Consider the following 17528-nt stretch of genomic DNA (forward strand, 5'->3'; position numbering starts at 1 on the left):
TGATTGAAGGAATGATTGAAGAAATGATGAGCCAGAGTGGGAACAAGCAAAAAAAAAAAAAAAAAAAAAAAAAAAAAAAAAAAAAAAAAAAATCTCTTGTTCAGTAGCTGCAGCAGGCAGAGATTACAAGCAGCAGGCAGAGAAGCAGTGGACACAGGCTGGAGATGATAATGATGCCATGCTACATTAGTGCTGCATTAGCAGATAAGACAACAGGGCAGCGTGCTTGACAGTATTTCTCAGTTCAGTTGACATCTCTTTTTTGTGGAAAATGAATGCACAGCCCATCTCAAACAAGTAGGGGACAGAGCAATGACGTCAGACAGACAAAATGAGCTTTCTGTTCTGCCTGCATTTGTAAAGATATGTACTATGAATATATTCCAGAGCTTTTTTTTTTTTTTTCTTTTTTTTTTTAATCTCCTCACAATGGTACATTTTTATTTATTACCACCTGCGTGATGGCTGTGTGGCAAGAAGTGGGAGAATTGCAGACTGTAAATACTTTATCATAATAGTAGCTAAAAGCATGTTCTGCAGCCATTCCAACACTGGGAACTCATTTTAATCATTTTAGAGGCCCAGACTGATTTCTGTTGAGGTAATACTGAAATATTCCATGGCTGGGTCAGCACCTCCCCCTCCTGCTGCCTCCCAAAGAGGAGTTTTGCATTTGGCTCTACACCAGAGGCTTTTTCTGCCATCCTTCCCAAAGTTGTGTCTTGCTTTGCAGCTTCCTTCTCACAGGTGCAGGGATAACTCCTCTGGCTGTGCTGCAGGAAAATCTCATTTGCAGCTGGTTTTTATTGCAGAGCTGCTCTCCACATTCCCAGCCCAGCGTGGCTGGGCTGAAATTTTAGCATCGTTATCACCCCCATTAATGCCGTGTGTTATAAATGAGAAACAAAAAGCCTCGATATTCAGAAAAATTTAGATTGCTTTATTTTGTAGATGGAGCAATCAGCACTGGGGAACATGAGGGGTCACTGCTCACTCCATGCTCCATCAAACCTTGGTTTGCAACCTCTTTTTATAGTATGGTCTCTCATTGTAATCAATAATTTTTGGTTTTCTCCTGTCCTAAATTTGCCAGGTAAGCAGTGGTGGTCAAATAAACATAAAAGTCTCTGGGTGATTTGTCAAGTCTCATAGATAATCATCTGGTCTTGGTAGACAAAAACTGGCAAAAATTGGGAAGTCTGGTCTTTGTAGATAGGCAGCATTGATCAAACAAAGGCAGGAAGTCTGATTTTGCAAAATCTATCAGAATATTGGAAAGTCTGATTTTGCAAACTGGTAATAGATACAACTTATTTAGAAAACATAATATTCATATTTAAAACAGAATGATTTAATCATGTATTTTCCTCTATCTAGTGTTCATGCTTCACTTCAGACCTTAGCATTCTGGTTTATACAAACCCCAATTCTTTTATGATTAACACGAATCTTTTATCAATTATCACACGTGTGAAACTCGCCTGGGCAAATGTCCATGTGCAGCCCATCCAAGCACACAGAACCCATCCCTGGACATGCAGGAGGCTTGAGGGGGCCCTGAGCATTTGAGACTGGTCAGGCCTGGCTGTCTGCAGCCCAAATTCTTCACCCATGAATTATGCTCTGCCTGGCAGAGGAGATGTGGAGGAGAACATCCTGTTGCAAAGAGAGCTTGCTTATCTGTGAACAGAACGAGCTAGGTGAATGCACAGTGCTCTGCAGGAGGACACAAGCTGAAGTTTCCAGCAAGGATCTCATAGATATATATATATAAAAATATAAAAATATATATAAAGCACGTACACACATATAAAAACACGTATATATATCCCCATATGCGGTTGGTCATGACTCATCAATCGATTATGCAGAGGAAGAGACTTCTACCAAAGAGTTGTCCTTTCCAAATCAAACATATATATCTTTGATAATTGTCACCCTCCCCAGGAAGTGAAGATTTGCAGTTGGGACTTGACTCAAATTGTGACATTTTGTGTTTCTGGCGAAGGATTTTCTTCTGGCGTCTAAACTTTGTGATCTGAAGTTTGAGGTTGTCTGTCTTGACGAACACTTGTGGGTTAGGAGGTTCTGTGCTGTACCCCAGGGAATTTATGGGTTCTTAACTAGGCCTGGAGTGATGATGAGGGAAAAACATTCCATAGGGAATTTTTCTCTGCGTCTTCTAAGGACATATCCCCACTGTGAATCATGGACCACTGCAGCCTTGCATTTTTATCACATGTGCTATTAGTGCTCTTCCTTTCTCTCATGTTGGGCAGTGAAAGTGGATTACTCATCCCCAATTTTATTAGCTGTCAGTTTCTCATTTTTTTGTGTTGTACTGCTGCCCTGCAAATTTTGGACAGCACTTACTCCAGTCAGTTATATATTTTATATAACTTATGAGGTGGATATAAACTTTCTGAGATTGTGGGGCTTTAGCTAAAACGAATTTACACAGCCATAGAACCAGAAGGTCGCTGCAATTTTATAATTTTAAAACACATCTGAGGTCATACATTTATTCAGTCATGGCTCTCTTTGCACTTAAATGCATCAGGAAGATTTTCTGCTTCTGGTGGTGAGAGACATCAGTGAGACTTAGGGTTGTAATTTGGTTCCCACTGAAGTCCATGGAAAAAGCAATTTTCTGGAGCAAGAGGGTATCTTTGCAGAAGGAAGGGAATTGCAGAACGTTACAAAGTCGTTTTTATTTCCTCATACTGTGCTCAGCCAGGCATTGTTAGTAAATAAGATCTAGAGCACTTAAGAGAAGGATCCAATCACAAATCCAATTGGTCCATTAACTACATGTAATATTATTTACCTAAGTGGCCCTTCTGGACTATATCATAGCTCAGGTTTATAACCTTTTTTAAAAAGATCAATAGTCCTGAGCAGGCAGTGTGTGAGCACGTTGAAAGTCAGGCCATTTTCACAGTTATGGGTCGTGATTTCCAGACCTGGATTCCAGATTAGAACTGCAGAAGGAGGAAAATGAAACACTCTCCCTGAAACACTAAAAAGAAGAAACAGCCTTGGCAAGAAGGATGGGGAGAAGCAGTGGAGCAAGGTGTGCTGCAAGGGATCAGTTCTTTGATGGAGCTGATACATCTGGAAAATGCAGGTGGCTGTTCCAGCACATAAACCCTTCTCAGGTGTGAGAGAGAAGGTGTAGTGGCATTTAGAGCCACCCACGGAGTTTTGCTGAGTTCTGTTGGTGTGAGGGAACACTCAGCTCTGCTCTGAGCAGCCTGGCATGTGTTGGGGGTGCCCTGGTTTGAAGGACAGGTGTCTGCCAATAAAGGCAGAAGATTCTCTTTGAAATGGAGAATGTAAACCCCCTCCCTCCAAATTATTATTATAATTTTGAAATTAAGGGGCTCTCAGGCAAAGATATGGGAATTAGGAAGAACAGTTCTTTACTAGGAAAATTAAAATAGAAATGCAGTATTACACAGAACAATCCCAAACCCTGCCAGAGTCAGAATCCAAGCTGACACCCGTCAGTCAGTCAGGGTGTTGGCACAGTCCCATTCAATGGTGGCTGCATCCTCCTGCAGGGGCAGATGTGGTTCAGCTGGAGCAGTGCTCCTGGAGAAGGTGCAGTTTCCTCTGAAGGTGCAGGGATGATGTGCAAAGGTCTGGTTTTCCTCTGGAATCCAGTGGAAAGAAGGTCCTTGGTGTCCAAAATGTCAGTTTTTATCTGGGTAGGAAAGGCTTGGCTCCTCCCCTGGCTGGAGCATCTCCCAGTGGGATGATGGAATTTTATCAGTCATGCACTGGGACTCACTGGCCATGAACAGGAGATATCTCCTGGAGAGAGGGTGGGCTGTGGGAAGATAAAGATGATTGCCCAGCTGGTTTAAAGATGGCCCATTAGCAGATAATGTGTGCCAGGAGATCAGGGTCACTGCCCCACCCGGCTGCAGCAGATGGGGACAGAATCCACATTTCTGTCACATCAACCCAACAGAGGGGGGTTTGTTGGCTGCTCTCAGGTGTGATACAGAGTCCCAGTAAGTGGGAAAGGAAGCTCTTTGCATGTCCAAGATCCATGTTTGATCCAGTTTAATCAGATGCTCAAGTCAGCTGGCTGCTAAATTCAACACCCCCAGAGTCTCCTGCCTCTGTTACAGAGGGAGCTCAGCCACCAGGAGCTGAGCTTTTCCACCTCTGAATCAGCTTCATGTTGATGATCAAAGCAAATAAAATCCAGGAATGTCCTGTTTTATAATGGGCCCGGTGATACATGGCTGTGAACTGGCTCTGGCTGCCTCCCCTTCAGTTCTGCTCATCCCATTTCATCCAGGTCACTCTGACTCCCCTGAGACAGGGCTGTGTGGGAGTGTGTGAAGTGGGAACTGAGGGATGGCTCAGCTCCTAACAGACCCTAAAAACTTCCTGTAGCGACAACTCGTGGAATTTTTAGTGGCAAAAAAGCCAGAAATTTTCCTCCCCAAAACCAGGCTAGCTGTTCCTGCCAGGTGTGGCTGCTTTTCAGGGGCTAAAACTCTGATTTCTTCTGGCAGGCATTGCAAAAGTGGTGTCAGGCTGCAAAGGCTTGGAGACTGGGACTAAAAATTCAGGGAGAGAGAGAGGTGATAGAGTCCAAACTGAGTGCTAAGTCCTGCTGCTGTATCTTGAGTAGTTTCTTCTATTTCTCTTGTTATGGTTCTCTTTTCTCCACCTGTTTGTGGTGCAGGTATCACCACTGCATTAGCCAGTCACTGTTTGAGGCACCTGCACTCAGGCATAGGCTGGGAAGAATTTTCCTTGCCCCAAATAGTAACCCAAGTAGCAGAAAATGCCTCTCTGTGAAGAGAATTCATATGGAAAACACGTGTTTTCAGGCTCTCTGCACCGACTCCAAAATTTTAGTGTGACTGTGTTTCTATTTTTGCTACCTTCCAGGAATGTTACTGCTGCTTCTTTCTAGGCAGCACCTTCCCCTTCTCTTACCTGAATTTCATCAATATTTTTGTAATTTTTAGCTGTTAAGCAGGAGACAGGACCAGTCTGGGAAACACAAGTGTTTAGGGCCTCCCAGAATTGTCTGCATCACCAAGAGATGCTGCCCCTGGGAGACTGGTGGTGCTGAGAGGTGACAGCTAGAGCAGAGATCTTGTGCTCATTCATCCCATCCACAGGTTTGATTGATGCTTTGTTAAATAATTCTGATTGACAAAGACATCAGGTTAGCCTGCAAATTGTGCTGGATCCCTGGCAGCTCAACAGATAAAGGTTTTGCTGAAATCTTCCATGAACTCCAGGCAGACATTTTTATTATTTTCTTTTAATCCTTCCTGCTGTTATTTCCAAACCCAGTCAGCAGCATGTGTTTTTAAGGCTATGCAGGTGTTGGCATGAGAGGAATTCAGGAAAATCATTAATTTTGTGAGTCTTTCCTGTTTGGTTTTACTGCAGCTTCCTATATGCTTGAGGTATTAACATTATTAGCTTTCTTTGGACTGGGAGAGATGAGATCTCACTGAGGAGTTAAGATACTTGAAGCTTTCTTTTCTTTCTACTAAATTGTTAGGAAGGAAGGGGATCCAATGCTGGCATGATGTTTCATAAGGTGACATTTGTTATAACTCATTGCAAATGTTACTCACCATCTACAAAACGTCCAATTAAACTAAAGAGCAGTGAAAAATATCCAATTCCACTTTAGCAGCTGCACTTGTTGCCAGAATCCCTGCTGTTTTTTGGAGCCAACAGGTTCCCCCAGGAGACCTTTACACCATGACTGCTGTCCTCTGGCACTAGTCCCACTGGTTGGTGTTCCCTGCTCCCATCAGCCAGACTGTCACACAAGGACATTTCCCTTCCCATTTGGGTTTCTCCTCACTTTCCCAAAGATCTCATTTGGTCCTTAGCTGTTACCAGACCTGTGCTGCATCCTTCTGTCTCCTGTCAGTGTTTCAGTGGGAATTGGTTGGATCCCAGAGGAATGACGTTTTCAAAAACAGAATTTGAAAATGACCTGTGGTTCTTGGTGCTCTGGAAAATCACAGTAGTTGGTTCTACATGCAGTTTATTGAAACTTGAAGCTTCTGAGTCACTGAGATTCTTCCTTAGTTCTAAAAGCTTTAGTGGCATAATGTTCCTGTAGAAAATAAGCCAGTTTATTTATGGTTTCTATTCAGATTATGCGTCCTTTTGCCTCCACTGCTTTTCTGTGTGTCTTGAGGTTGAATCACTGGATTCTGTGGTTCTGCCTGTGCAGAGAGGCACGTGTGAGGAGTGTGACAGCATCTCTGGGTGTGTACCAAACACAAACTCTCTGGTGCTTGGAGGAGAGCGGCATCCTGGGCGAGCACATTCCCCGAGGTGCCAGTTGGGCTGGTACAGATCCCTGGCTCCCCAGGAAGTTCACAGATGCAGCTTTGCTGTCTGCTACAGCCACCCACTGCTCTGCAGTGTCAGCTGGGCTGGAGCTCAGATCCACCCACTCTGGGAAGGCAGGGATGCAGCCGGGCTCTGTGCGCACGCAGGGGATGGTACCTGCAGAGCCCTCTGCAGCCACCACAGCCTCCTCCTCCTTGCCTTTGATCAGCACCTCCTTTTCCCCCAGGACAGGGCACTACAAGGGGCCAAAACTCTGCCTGATGTGCTGCAGGAAGCTGCTGAGCTTTGGGCAAGGAGATGGAGTTAAGTCACCCAGTTAGTTAGAGCTGCCGGTGGCCCCTGGTGCTGACCTGGGGTCGTTTGTCAATCCCAAGCAGAGGCAGACAAGCCTGGTTCCTTTTTTCCTTACCTGTGAATACCCAGCCCGTGTTTCCTGTGATTCCAGTCACCTGCTGGGCTCTTTGAGACGTGGGAAGGAACCTCAATTCATTCAGTCTGCTGCACTTGTTCCAGGGCAGGATTTTCTTCTTGTTTTCCTAGACCACAAAACAGCATCGCTGCCTTTGGAGAGCAAGGGTGGGAGCTTTCTACATCAGCCTGTCTTTAGGTCCTATTTATAAATGAGGAGAGTGAGAAAAAAATATTTAAAAACATGCAAGCTTTAAAAATAAAACTGTAACCTAGTCAGAGAGTAAACACTAAGGAAAGATAAAAGACTGTTTTAAGAGATGGAAGCAGAGAAGCAGCAGCAAAAATGTTTAAAATTAATCTATTACTGTAAAGAGGAAGGTGTAAATCAGCAGCTCCCATCACTGACAGTTCAGAGATGCTGGCTTAGCAGTGGAAAAGGAGGAAATAAAAAGAATTTTGAGTGGGAAATAAAGCAAAGATGAGAAATCCACCTATTTGCATGTGATAGATTACCCATAAACATGATCATGCTTCTGACCAGACAAAAGACTTCAATGGTGTTTAAATAGTGTTCAAACAATGTGGATGCTGGTGAGAGTCAGGGAAAAAAGCAGTTTGAGTTTTGTCAAGCTACTAAAGGAAAACAGAAAGGAAGGAATTAACAACAAAGTTTAGCACCTGGTGTTGTGGACAGGAGGAGTGTGTAAAGAACGTGATGTTTTGGTAAAGGCATGTTTACAAGAGGTGTTACCTTCCTTGGACCAATGAGCTTAATTCTAACCAGTCTATAAAAATGTTTCTATTCCTGCAATAAATCGCTTCTTCTGCTCTCTGGATGAAGCCTGTGTTGCTGTATATTTTTGCTGTTCCCTAGCCTTACAACGACAAAACAAGAAAAAAAAATCACACTGAGTTTCTGTCCTTGTGAGCAGTGGTGCCGCCTTTATCCTTTTTTTAAGGTGGGGTTGTTAAAAATGCAAGATGTTAAAAAGGGATGGGGAGCTTTCACCGCGATGACCCTTTGGGATTTCTCCTGTCACTGATGCTTGGTTCTCCTCCCTCCCAGCTTGCCTGGTCACTATGAACCATGGCCCAGCTATACTACAAAAAAGTGAACTTCTCCCCGTACCGAGACCGGATCCCGCTGCAGATCGTGCGGGCGGAGGCAGAGCTCTCGTCGGAAGAGAAAGCCTACCTCAGCGCCGTGGAGAAGGGCGACTACGCCAGCGTGAAACACGCCCTGCAGGAGGCAGAGATCTACTACAACATCAACATCAACTGCATGGATCCCCTGGGGCGCAGTGCCCTCCTCATAGCCATAGAGAATGAGAACCTGGAGATCATGGAGCTGCTGCTGAGCCACAGCGTCTACGTGGGGGATGCTCTGCTCTACGCCATACGGAAGGAGGTGGTGGGAGCTGTGGAGCTGCTGCTCAATTACAGGAAGCCCAGTGGGGAAAAACAGGTTGGTTGGGTGTTCCTGGTCGGTTCTGAGCCGTTATCCTGCCTCGGGAAAGTGCTGCTGCTCCGAGCAAAGCCCGTAATGCTTTAAATGCCCAGAGCAGACCGGTTTGGATGGTAATTCTCCAACACGAGCAAACACGTTCTGCCTGACTTAAACACTCAGTTTTTTTCTCTTTCACTCAGTGTTCTTTCCATCTCCACAGTGTTTGTGGACACACTGATTTATAGGTTGATTTATAGACGAGCACTTTCCAAAGGAATTTGTGGCTCTATGAAATTATATTACAATCTGTAAATACGAACTATTGCCACGCTGTTGTGCTGATATTAAGTGGAATTGCTTTTCATAAGTAAATCCTGAAAGCACACAAGTTTATTTACAACTGCAAGCAAGCAAACAGTCTGCTGGCTTTCAGTGCTTTGCTGTAGTGCAGACAGATCATTTTTGGTCTCCCTCTCCAGAGAGCTCCAGGGCAGAAATGCTGAGGCAGGACATAACTCACAGCACTGACTTGCAGGAAGGATCCTTAGCTGCAAAGCTAAGTTACATAAGAATCTTCATGGAAAAACTGAATCCTGTCCCTTCAAGTGCTACCTACTGCATTACCCCAACTGTTTTCTCATTTGTAAGCACTACTGCCAATAACTAGAATAATTTATATCCCTTGCTGACCACTGATAATTTTTTCATATTCACTGCTTAGAAAGGAACATCCAAAACTTGGATAATCCTTATATGTCAAGCCTCCTTTTGGAGGGAACACATCCCTCTGGGTGTGAAAAATTAATGCCAGTCAATCATAGAAGAAAATGTTTCCAATGCATAGGAGTCTTAGCACATCATTTTTCAATAGTAATTTTATTTGGCCAAAGCAAAAATAAGGATCAACCCTGACAGAATTCAAGAGTATTCAGCTTATTATTTAGAAATGGCAGCATGCTGTAGCAATGTGATTTTAATGTGTGGCTTAAAAACTAGAGAGATAATGAAACTCCTCTATCTGACCTAAAAATGGAAATGTTAGTACTGAGTTTTAGTCTGACAAAATGTAAGTAGCAAAATACAGACCATCCATTAAGAATGAGACATTTTTTCCTTGGTCTTCTAGGAATAGGAGCATCCTGCAGGTCAACAGGACAGAAAGCAGAATAGAAAATTTTTTCTCAGTAGCACAAGGAATTGCTACTTATTGTAGCAGGCTAATGACAAGTTTCTCCTGAAATGTTATGGAAAGCAAGTGATGGCATTTGTGTGGATTTCTGTAGCATCCCTTGAATACCAAAACTTGTGGCCAGTCAAATCCACAGCCCTGCTGGCTTAGCTGGACAGAGACAGAGGTCTGTGAAATGAGGTTGATAGATTACAGCTGAAATTCAGCTCCAGTGTCTCCAGTTCAGTGATCCATTTCATAGCTCCGTTTTTTGTTATCTCTGTGCCAGCTCTCCTTCTGTAGCTGGAATTGTATCTGCTGCAGGGTTTACAAGTTGGAGGAGAGCATGTGTGGGGCAGAAAAGATGCAGTGCCAGTTCCAGCTTTATTTACAAGGTTTGTTGCAAGACCAGATTTCATCAGTGTATTTTAAACTAGCACTGGCTTGGTGCAAGGTTCTATGAGCAAACTCAGATTAACTTCCCTGGCTCTTTCAGGCCCTTCTGGAGACTTGAGAAGGGGTTTTACTGGTAGAGGGCTGCAGGACTGGACTTCCCTTTCAGCTGTTTCACTCAGTGCCATCAGTGTAGTGATGATGATGAACATTTATTATTTATTATATTATTATAACATATGTAATGATAGGACAGGCTGGCCCAAAGTTGTTTATTTTGTCAAATCACAAAGGAGGAGTTCCTGAGCACAATCTCCTGTTGCCAATTCCACAGCAGCATCAATATACATTCATTAATTGTCCTTGCTGCACCCTTTCTCAGAAGGTCCTTTGGGAGCCCCACACCTAATTGCTTTCACAAAAAGCACCTGATAAAGCAGATTAGCACAGCTTTGTCCTCATCAGCCACTTAGATGTTCCAAAACATGTAGAAACCCTGCTTTTTGTTCCAGTAGTAACAAAAAAAATCACACCTCATGGGCAGGTTTCTGTCTGGCTGTGAAATTTATAAGATGTATCGCTGCACTTCTGGTGTATTAGGTTGAGTATAATCTATTAATTAAATGTACAGAGGGTTCAGTTTGCCTGCACAGGCCTGTGTGGGGCAGTTTCTTGGCTCCTGTGTGGCAGCCTGGCTGCCATCAGGGACTGGCTGTCTCTGCTGCACTCTGGGCAGAGGTGCAGGAGCAGCATCCTCTGACTCCTCCATGGTAAATGCTCATTCACCTGAACCAGGCTCTGGGAGGATCTGTTGGTTCCATTTTCCTGCTCTGAGCAGGTTGTTTTTTGCCTCTCTGCCCAAGCCTGGTGTGTGTCTGGCTGCTGGGCATGCAGAGCTGCTCCTATTTGCGTCAGCTCCGTTAATTGTTGTCTTTGCATCTCAAAAGCAGCTGAGCAGCATCATCCATTTCATGGGCGTGTATCACAGTCCTGACAGCAGCTCTGACAGGCTGCCTCATCCCAGCCTCTTGTGGGTTACAGAGGCTGGGTCTGGTTAGAAGAGACACCCCAAACAAGGCAGAAACCCGTGGTCCCTCTCAGCCTGGACCTGCAAAGGTTCACTCAGCAGCCAGAGCTCCAGAGCCGGCTCTGAGAGCTCTGCTTTCCCTCTGCACCCTGACCTTTCCAGGGAGCAGAGTTCAGACCCTTCCAAGCACAGGCAGTGACCTTTGCTGTGGCCCCTGTGTGAGAGCAGCAGGTCTCACTGGTGATGGAGGGGGAGCTGGGTGAAGGGCTGGGGCGGTGCAGAGGCTCAGATCCTGTTATTAAGTGAATTTTGTGAGTCACTCTCCTCCAAACCTGTGCTAGGCTGCTGTCTGAGCGGCACTGAGCGGTGACAATGGCAGGGGTAGGTGACAGCAGTAACTATAACAACCTGCACTGCAGCCAGGGCTGGCACAGGAGCACATTGTGCTGTTTCCATGTGCAGAGCAGGAGCAGGAGCCACCTCACTCCAGAGGATGCTGCACAGCACAGGAGACATCAGCAGGGATGTGCTCCAGCAGATGTGGTTCTGTTTTGGTTTGTCTCTGTGAAAAACGAGGTTTGCTTTCCTGGTAAATTTTAAAAGGTTTAGTAAAGACAATAAGAGACATAATAAAGGAAAAAGCCACGAGCACACACTAATTCAGAAAACACTTCTTTAAATGCATCAACCTGTTGAATATTCATATTCAAAATCATCCCCCCCACCCTGTAAATCAACTTTTTTGTGGTGCCATCCCATTGCCTGCTCCCTGATCAATAAATTCCTTCCCTGGAGTTCTGGTTATCTTCATCCACATAGGATAATCCAAGAATGTGAAGAATTTCCTGATTATCTTTTTACCATTCTCTGAGTTAGCTACATAAAAAAGCTTTTTACATCACCATGTTGTAGTCCAAGAAAAAGATATTTATCACACTACTACTTCTAAAAGAAGAACTAAAAGAAGCTTTGTTCATACAGCAGAGTTTTCCAACATTATACATATAGGATTCATTTTAATATTTGCAAAAAGCCATCAATATAATATGTACTTATAACAATCTCCAAGTTTGGTTTATGGGCTATTTTAAGATCTTAGCATTTCTTCTCAAATCCATGCTGCCCAGAGCTGAGCTGTGAGGCTGCTGGAAACTGGGGAGGAGGCTGCACCACTTACAGGCAGGATAATGCTAATAAATTTGCAGGTTTTTTGAAAGATGCTGTGGGCTGTGGGAGATTTTGGGTCAGTGATAAAGTCATCATGGTGCAAGCATGGGAAGATCACAGAGATGTTCTGCTGTTCTTCACTCTTTACAGAGTAAAGGCCAGGCTTGGATGACCCATCCTCCTCTTCAGTAACCCAAGAGCTTTCCTAATTTTGTGATTTTTACAGGTTAACTTGTAATTTCCAAATGTTACATAATTTAATTACTCCTTGAAGCTTTTAATAAACCACAGCTCTTTTTGACAGTCACACAGCTGGTCACTTAAACCACAGCATAGCTTGCTTTTTCCCAAACTCATGCCAGGCATTTGGAAATCAAGCAACCTATTCATGAATATTAAGAAGAACAACAAAACAAACTAATATTCGTGGAACCTGGAGGGTGTGCAAGTGTCACCTTCCCTGCAGAGGTTTGTAGTCAGCAAACATGCATTTCCCAGGAAATGTCATTTAAATAAGACAACAAACCACTGAATAACCATCAGAAAGAGCAGGGAAAGGTTTGAAATAGCAAAAATCAGCACCTGCAGATGCAGTGCCAACTTTGGCCCAGCTTTTTCTCTTTAGGGGTGGAAATGTTAAAATGCAAATCTGTCTTTGCATAGGACAGGTCCAGTACATGCAATGGCAAAACAAGGCAGTAGTCACACAGCAAAAACAGAGATGTAGCTGGGTCCTGTGGGGTTGAAATTAACAGGGAGCTTTAAATTGTTGCTTTTTTCTTCATTCAGAACTATTTATGAGCAAGGAAATGTGTATATGAAGCCTGTTGAATTAATTATCCTTCCATGTAAAATCTTCTGTCTCTCAACGTATTTGATCTTTGAATTTTGCTGGTTTTTTTTTCCTAAAGTGCTATCAGTTGCCTTTTTTTTTTTTTTTTTACCTATACAAACATCAATACAGTGGGTTATGTTTCCAGCCAAGCTGGAGGCTGCACCCAACATTCACCAGGAAGAGCAGGAAGTTCATGTCAGAAAACTCCCATTCCCCCTGTGTTTGATTCACCCTCAATTTACCAGTAATAGCTGTATTCCCTGACACTTCAAAACCTGTTGAAATCAGTACAGATTTTCCAGATAAGGCATTTTTTTCGAGCTGCTTGGTTGAATTGTGGAGTGGTAGCAGCAGCCCCCTGAAGGTGCATCACAGCTCTCAGATCTCTCCTGCTTCCCTGCCCTCCTGCAGGGCTGTGCTGCCTGCTGAGCCCTCCTTCCTTCTTTAAGGAGCTGTAATCAATCATCTGAATTACTCCAGCACCTCCACCGTGGCTGTTTTCTTCACAACAATCAGAGCTGACATCAGCTGTTTACATAAGGAGGGTACGAGCATCTCTCTGGTATCTGGCAAACTTAGCAATTCTCTCTCTCGTGGCAGATGGCTCCAAATTAAGCTGGTTCACAGATGGGACTACAAATGCAGTTCCTCAATAATGAGAATTAAAAAAAGAAAGGGATCTTGGGGTTTGTGCCTGTGATTTGGTTTGTTCTGATGGTCCAAATCTGAATCTGTGTGATCCATGTGTGGTCCAAAAGAAGGAGTCTGCAGAGTTGTGCATGAATGTGAAGAGGAAACTATAGAGAATAAAAGGCAGAGTTTTCAGTCTTAGTTCCTAATCATAAGATTGGTAGAAGATTGCTCCACTGGATAATGTTAGTGATCCTAAAATTTGACCTCAAAAATCTTCTTTTAGGTGAGCTGATGAGTGAAAATCCACCTTAATCTTTTTTCAGATCCCACAGATCAACAGCATAGAGACAGCCTTTTGTGAAACAGAAAAGAAAGGTTGCATTAAACCATTTTATTCTTGCCCAAATCCAGTCACTTTCTTGAGACAATGTGATTTAGCTTAATTTCCCTACTCACACAGGGTTTTTGTCCTGTGTGCAGAAACCAGTGTAAAGTTTAGCCCTTACCACTGACAACCCTTGATTTTATAGACTTGATGGTACAAGCTCATTGCCAGCCCTGTGCTGCCACTGAGGGGACTGTTTAAGTCAAAAGAAACAGTTCAATTGTCACAAATCTCACAATATAAAATCTAGATTATGCAGGCAACTGGAAAGAGGAGAGGTTTAGGAGCAGGCATCTGTATCAAGGAATTCTGTGGCACTTCTGAATTGTGGCTGTGGAGCACAGAGGGAAACAGGCTGATGGGTGTGACTCAAGCCAGTCATTTCCACGTTAATAGGATAATCCAAAGTGAAAAGGAAAGTCTGAACCTGGTTAGAAACACTCCTGAGCATGAAGAGGTTCTGAAGAATAGAACCAGTTAAGAAAATATGGCCACAGATTCTCAGTGTGGAAATATTTGAAAGGCACAATAAGGAAGAAGGATCATGTCTGAAAACAGAGAAGCAGCTTCAAAGCCTAATGGCTCCATTAGCACCCAAGCTTTTCATTATTTTTATTGATGCAGTAATAATTCACAGTTATAGTTAACATGCCTTTGACACTGGTGGCTGCCTTCAAAATGAATTCCATCTAATTAAACTAAACAACAGAGAAATCAAAGATCACTTCAGCTAATGATTACATTTAACTGTGAAATTCTTTCCTCCCTCCCCATTGCCTCGGTCCCCAAAAAATCTTAAATCTAAAAAAAAAAAAGAACAGGGGTGAAACATCACCTGGACCCAGTAAGGAGCACAAGATTAAGAAGTGACAGATATCAGATTTCTGACAGTGGCAATAAGGCACTGGCCCCTTCTCCTGGGTCAACATAAAGTCTGTTGTTATTATTTCCTAGGGTGCTGGTCAAGCCAAGAACTGCATCCCAGCCTGCACAAACATGCCATGCTTGTAATTGAACATACAGACAGGTGAGAAGTCAGGAATTTTCCAAGAGAATTGTCTGTATTGGTCTGTAGGAGTGTTCTTAGCTGCTCTGGGCCTGCTGTACAGTGAATTTTCAGCCAGATGTGATGGGTTCTCAGGATTCAGCTGGGTGGATGAACTATTACAAGGGAAAAAGTCCTGTTTGTGCTGCTACACAAGTAAACTTCTGGGCTCTCTGTAGATCTGTTGATTAAGGAGTTTAGTTTCAAAAAAACATGTTACCTACCCAGCATCCATGAATGTGCCCACTGTACCCACCTCCCTTTGCTCCCAAGCTCCAGTTACTGCATCCCCTGACACCACCCAACACGTGTTTGCCTCTGAAACCCCAAACCCAGAAGTTTGTCCTGGCTGTTCAGATTCCCTGATACAGATTTGTGGGAAAACTCTTCTGGTGCAATAGTTAAAACACATTTTTTCCAAGGGAAGCTTCTCTCTGTGGGAAAAGTGGATGTAACAAATTACAGGCTCCTCCAAAACAAAGCTCTGGGATCTGTGAAGGTTTGTGAAGAACTGCAGGGCAGCTTAGCAGGAGTCCCTCAGCCCTTACCTGGCTGTTTAGTACAGCTGTGCTGGGTTGGCAGAGCCACATTTATGGCTTGTTTATCCCTTTATGAGCAGTATTTTGCTATTCTGCCTGGTGGGGCAGCACTTTGGTGGCAGAGGTGGTGTGGTACCAGAAAGGCAGCAGTATTTCTTGTCTCTGAATTGCTGCAGTGAGGAAAGGCTGTGATCCAAGATCTTTGCTCTGTCATTGCCTTGGGAGGATGCTGGAAAGCTGCTCCAGAGGCTCAGGGCCATGTGAATTGTTGGTACTTAGTTCATGGCAGGGAGGGAGGGCTGGTGAGCTCCAAATCCTCTCAGGCAGGAGATGATGAGTGCCAGGCTCTGCAGCAGCAGGGGCACAGCATTGCCCAGAGGCTTTCCAAGCACTGAGAATTTCAGAAGTCACTGCCTGAGTGGGAATAAAGGAAGACACAACCACACAGATTATTTTTATTTCTCATGCAAAGCCCCTGCCACCTGTCTAGGTTGTCATTTCTTTGCTGTTGCAAACTCTGGGGTCTTTTCAGAAGGCACAGCTTCTTCTTGGTTGGTGAAACAACAGTGCCAGCAGCACAGCTTAGCAGTCAGAATGGGGAATAATGAACTGCTGGTTTGTGAGCATCAGGATGTGTTGTGTGCACCATCAGGCAGCTCTGGGCTGGTGCCAGGTGCAGTAACTCACTCCTCTCCCTGACACTGGCTCAGGATCCAATCTGATTTAATATTTTTTCTTAAAGGAATGTGATTGAATATGAACACAACCCAAGGAAAAAGCCCTCCCTCTTCAAGTCAAGCAACATAATACCTCACCTAAACTTAATGAAACATCTCTCATCTGCACAAGGTGATGAATTACAGGAAAAAGGGATGTTTTATGTACAAAGATGATATAAAAAGCTGTAGATAGTGTAATTATTAACCTATATTAGCACACCTTGTCCTTGCTACCACTAAGAATAGATAATACAGAGACCAAGAAAAATGAATCAAAATGCTGGGCAGTTCTCCCTCCCAGAATAAGGCCTGAAAAATATTAGAAGAATAGTTACCATAATAAAATAAAGATTACCTTGAAGGCAAAGCCTGAAAATTTCCAGATAACCATGGGCTGTCTTTGTTTCAGTTGTGTTTCGGGTCAGGGGAAAGCTTATCCATAAAATTAAAAAATATCTCAGATGCAGGAACATTCCAGGGTCCTTGGAGTAGTTAAGAAATTTATAGGACTGGATTAAGCAAAATTTGTTTCAAAGCTTAAAAACAGCATTAAAAATAAGGAATAAACCCTAATAATTTTTACTCAGAACAGCTGCTCCTATCACAGAGTAACTCTTAAAATGGTAATGAAGAAAGGTGAAAAAATGCAAACAAATATCATTTTGTGTTTCCAAATGAGGGGAGGAAACCTCAGCCATCAAGAATATGCCAACTAGTCTGCCTACTCAGTCTTGAGGAGATAATGCAGCTCACTGCCATGTCAGTAATTCTGGGCTTCCACCTGTGCTGGTGTCACAGGAAAAAGCTCCAGCAAGCAGCCAGGGAATCTCTGCATTTTGGGAAAATCCAGAATATTGCATTTTTGTTGGACCCATAACAGGCTGTGAGCCAGATCCCCACATCACTTGGGCCACTTCAGCAACTTAATCATTGCCTGGATGTGTGACAGTCCTGAACTCTTGTGCTGTGTTTGTTCATGTTGGTGTAGTGTTCACTGAGCCCCAGACTGTGCAGGTGTGTGATGTTCCCTGGAGATAACATCACATAAAATGTGATCAACCAGGGCTGCACCAGGCTTGTAAAAGTTTCCTGCACAGAGGAGAAGGCAGAGCAGGAGGGGCTGCAGCTCACTCTGGGTAGGGGCAGGACTCACCAGCCCATGTCCCTGCTGGATTCAGGGGCTCTGCAGTGCACCAGGGCACAGGAATTCAGGGCTGAGTGGGCTCAGGCTGCTCTCCAGCTCAGCCCAAGGGGTTCAAACACGAGGGGACTCTGGCAGCATCCCTCTGTGCCTCTCACAATCAGCCACAGTGACTGCACTCCTTCATTTCATCATCAAGTACCTCATCTCATCTCAGGAGAGAGAGGCACAGAGAGAGACACACACAGAGCTCTGACTGCATCA

General features: G+C 44.0%; 1 protein-coding gene across 1 annotated transcript in view; it reads left to right on the forward strand.

Annotated features, from left to right (window-relative positions):
• Nucleotides 1-17528, forward strand: part of TRPC5 (transient receptor potential cation channel subfamily C member 5) — a 93442-nt gene that overhangs the window by 20999 nt on the left and 54915 nt on the right. The window contains exon 2 of the mRNA XM_056491376.1: nt 7832-8230. Coding sequence (XP_056347351.1) covers nt 7853-8230 — 378 coding nt within the window. The 5' untranslated portion in view covers nt 7832-7852. The remainder of the gene's footprint in view (nt 1-7831; nt 8231-17528) is intronic.

The sequence above is a fragment of the Oenanthe melanoleuca genome, chromosome 4A (assembly GCF_029582105.1).
Source record: "Oenanthe melanoleuca isolate GR-GAL-2019-014 chromosome 4A, OMel1.0, whole genome shotgun sequence".
Classification (NCBI taxonomy): domain Eukaryota; kingdom Metazoa; phylum Chordata; class Aves; order Passeriformes; family Muscicapidae; genus Oenanthe; species Oenanthe melanoleuca.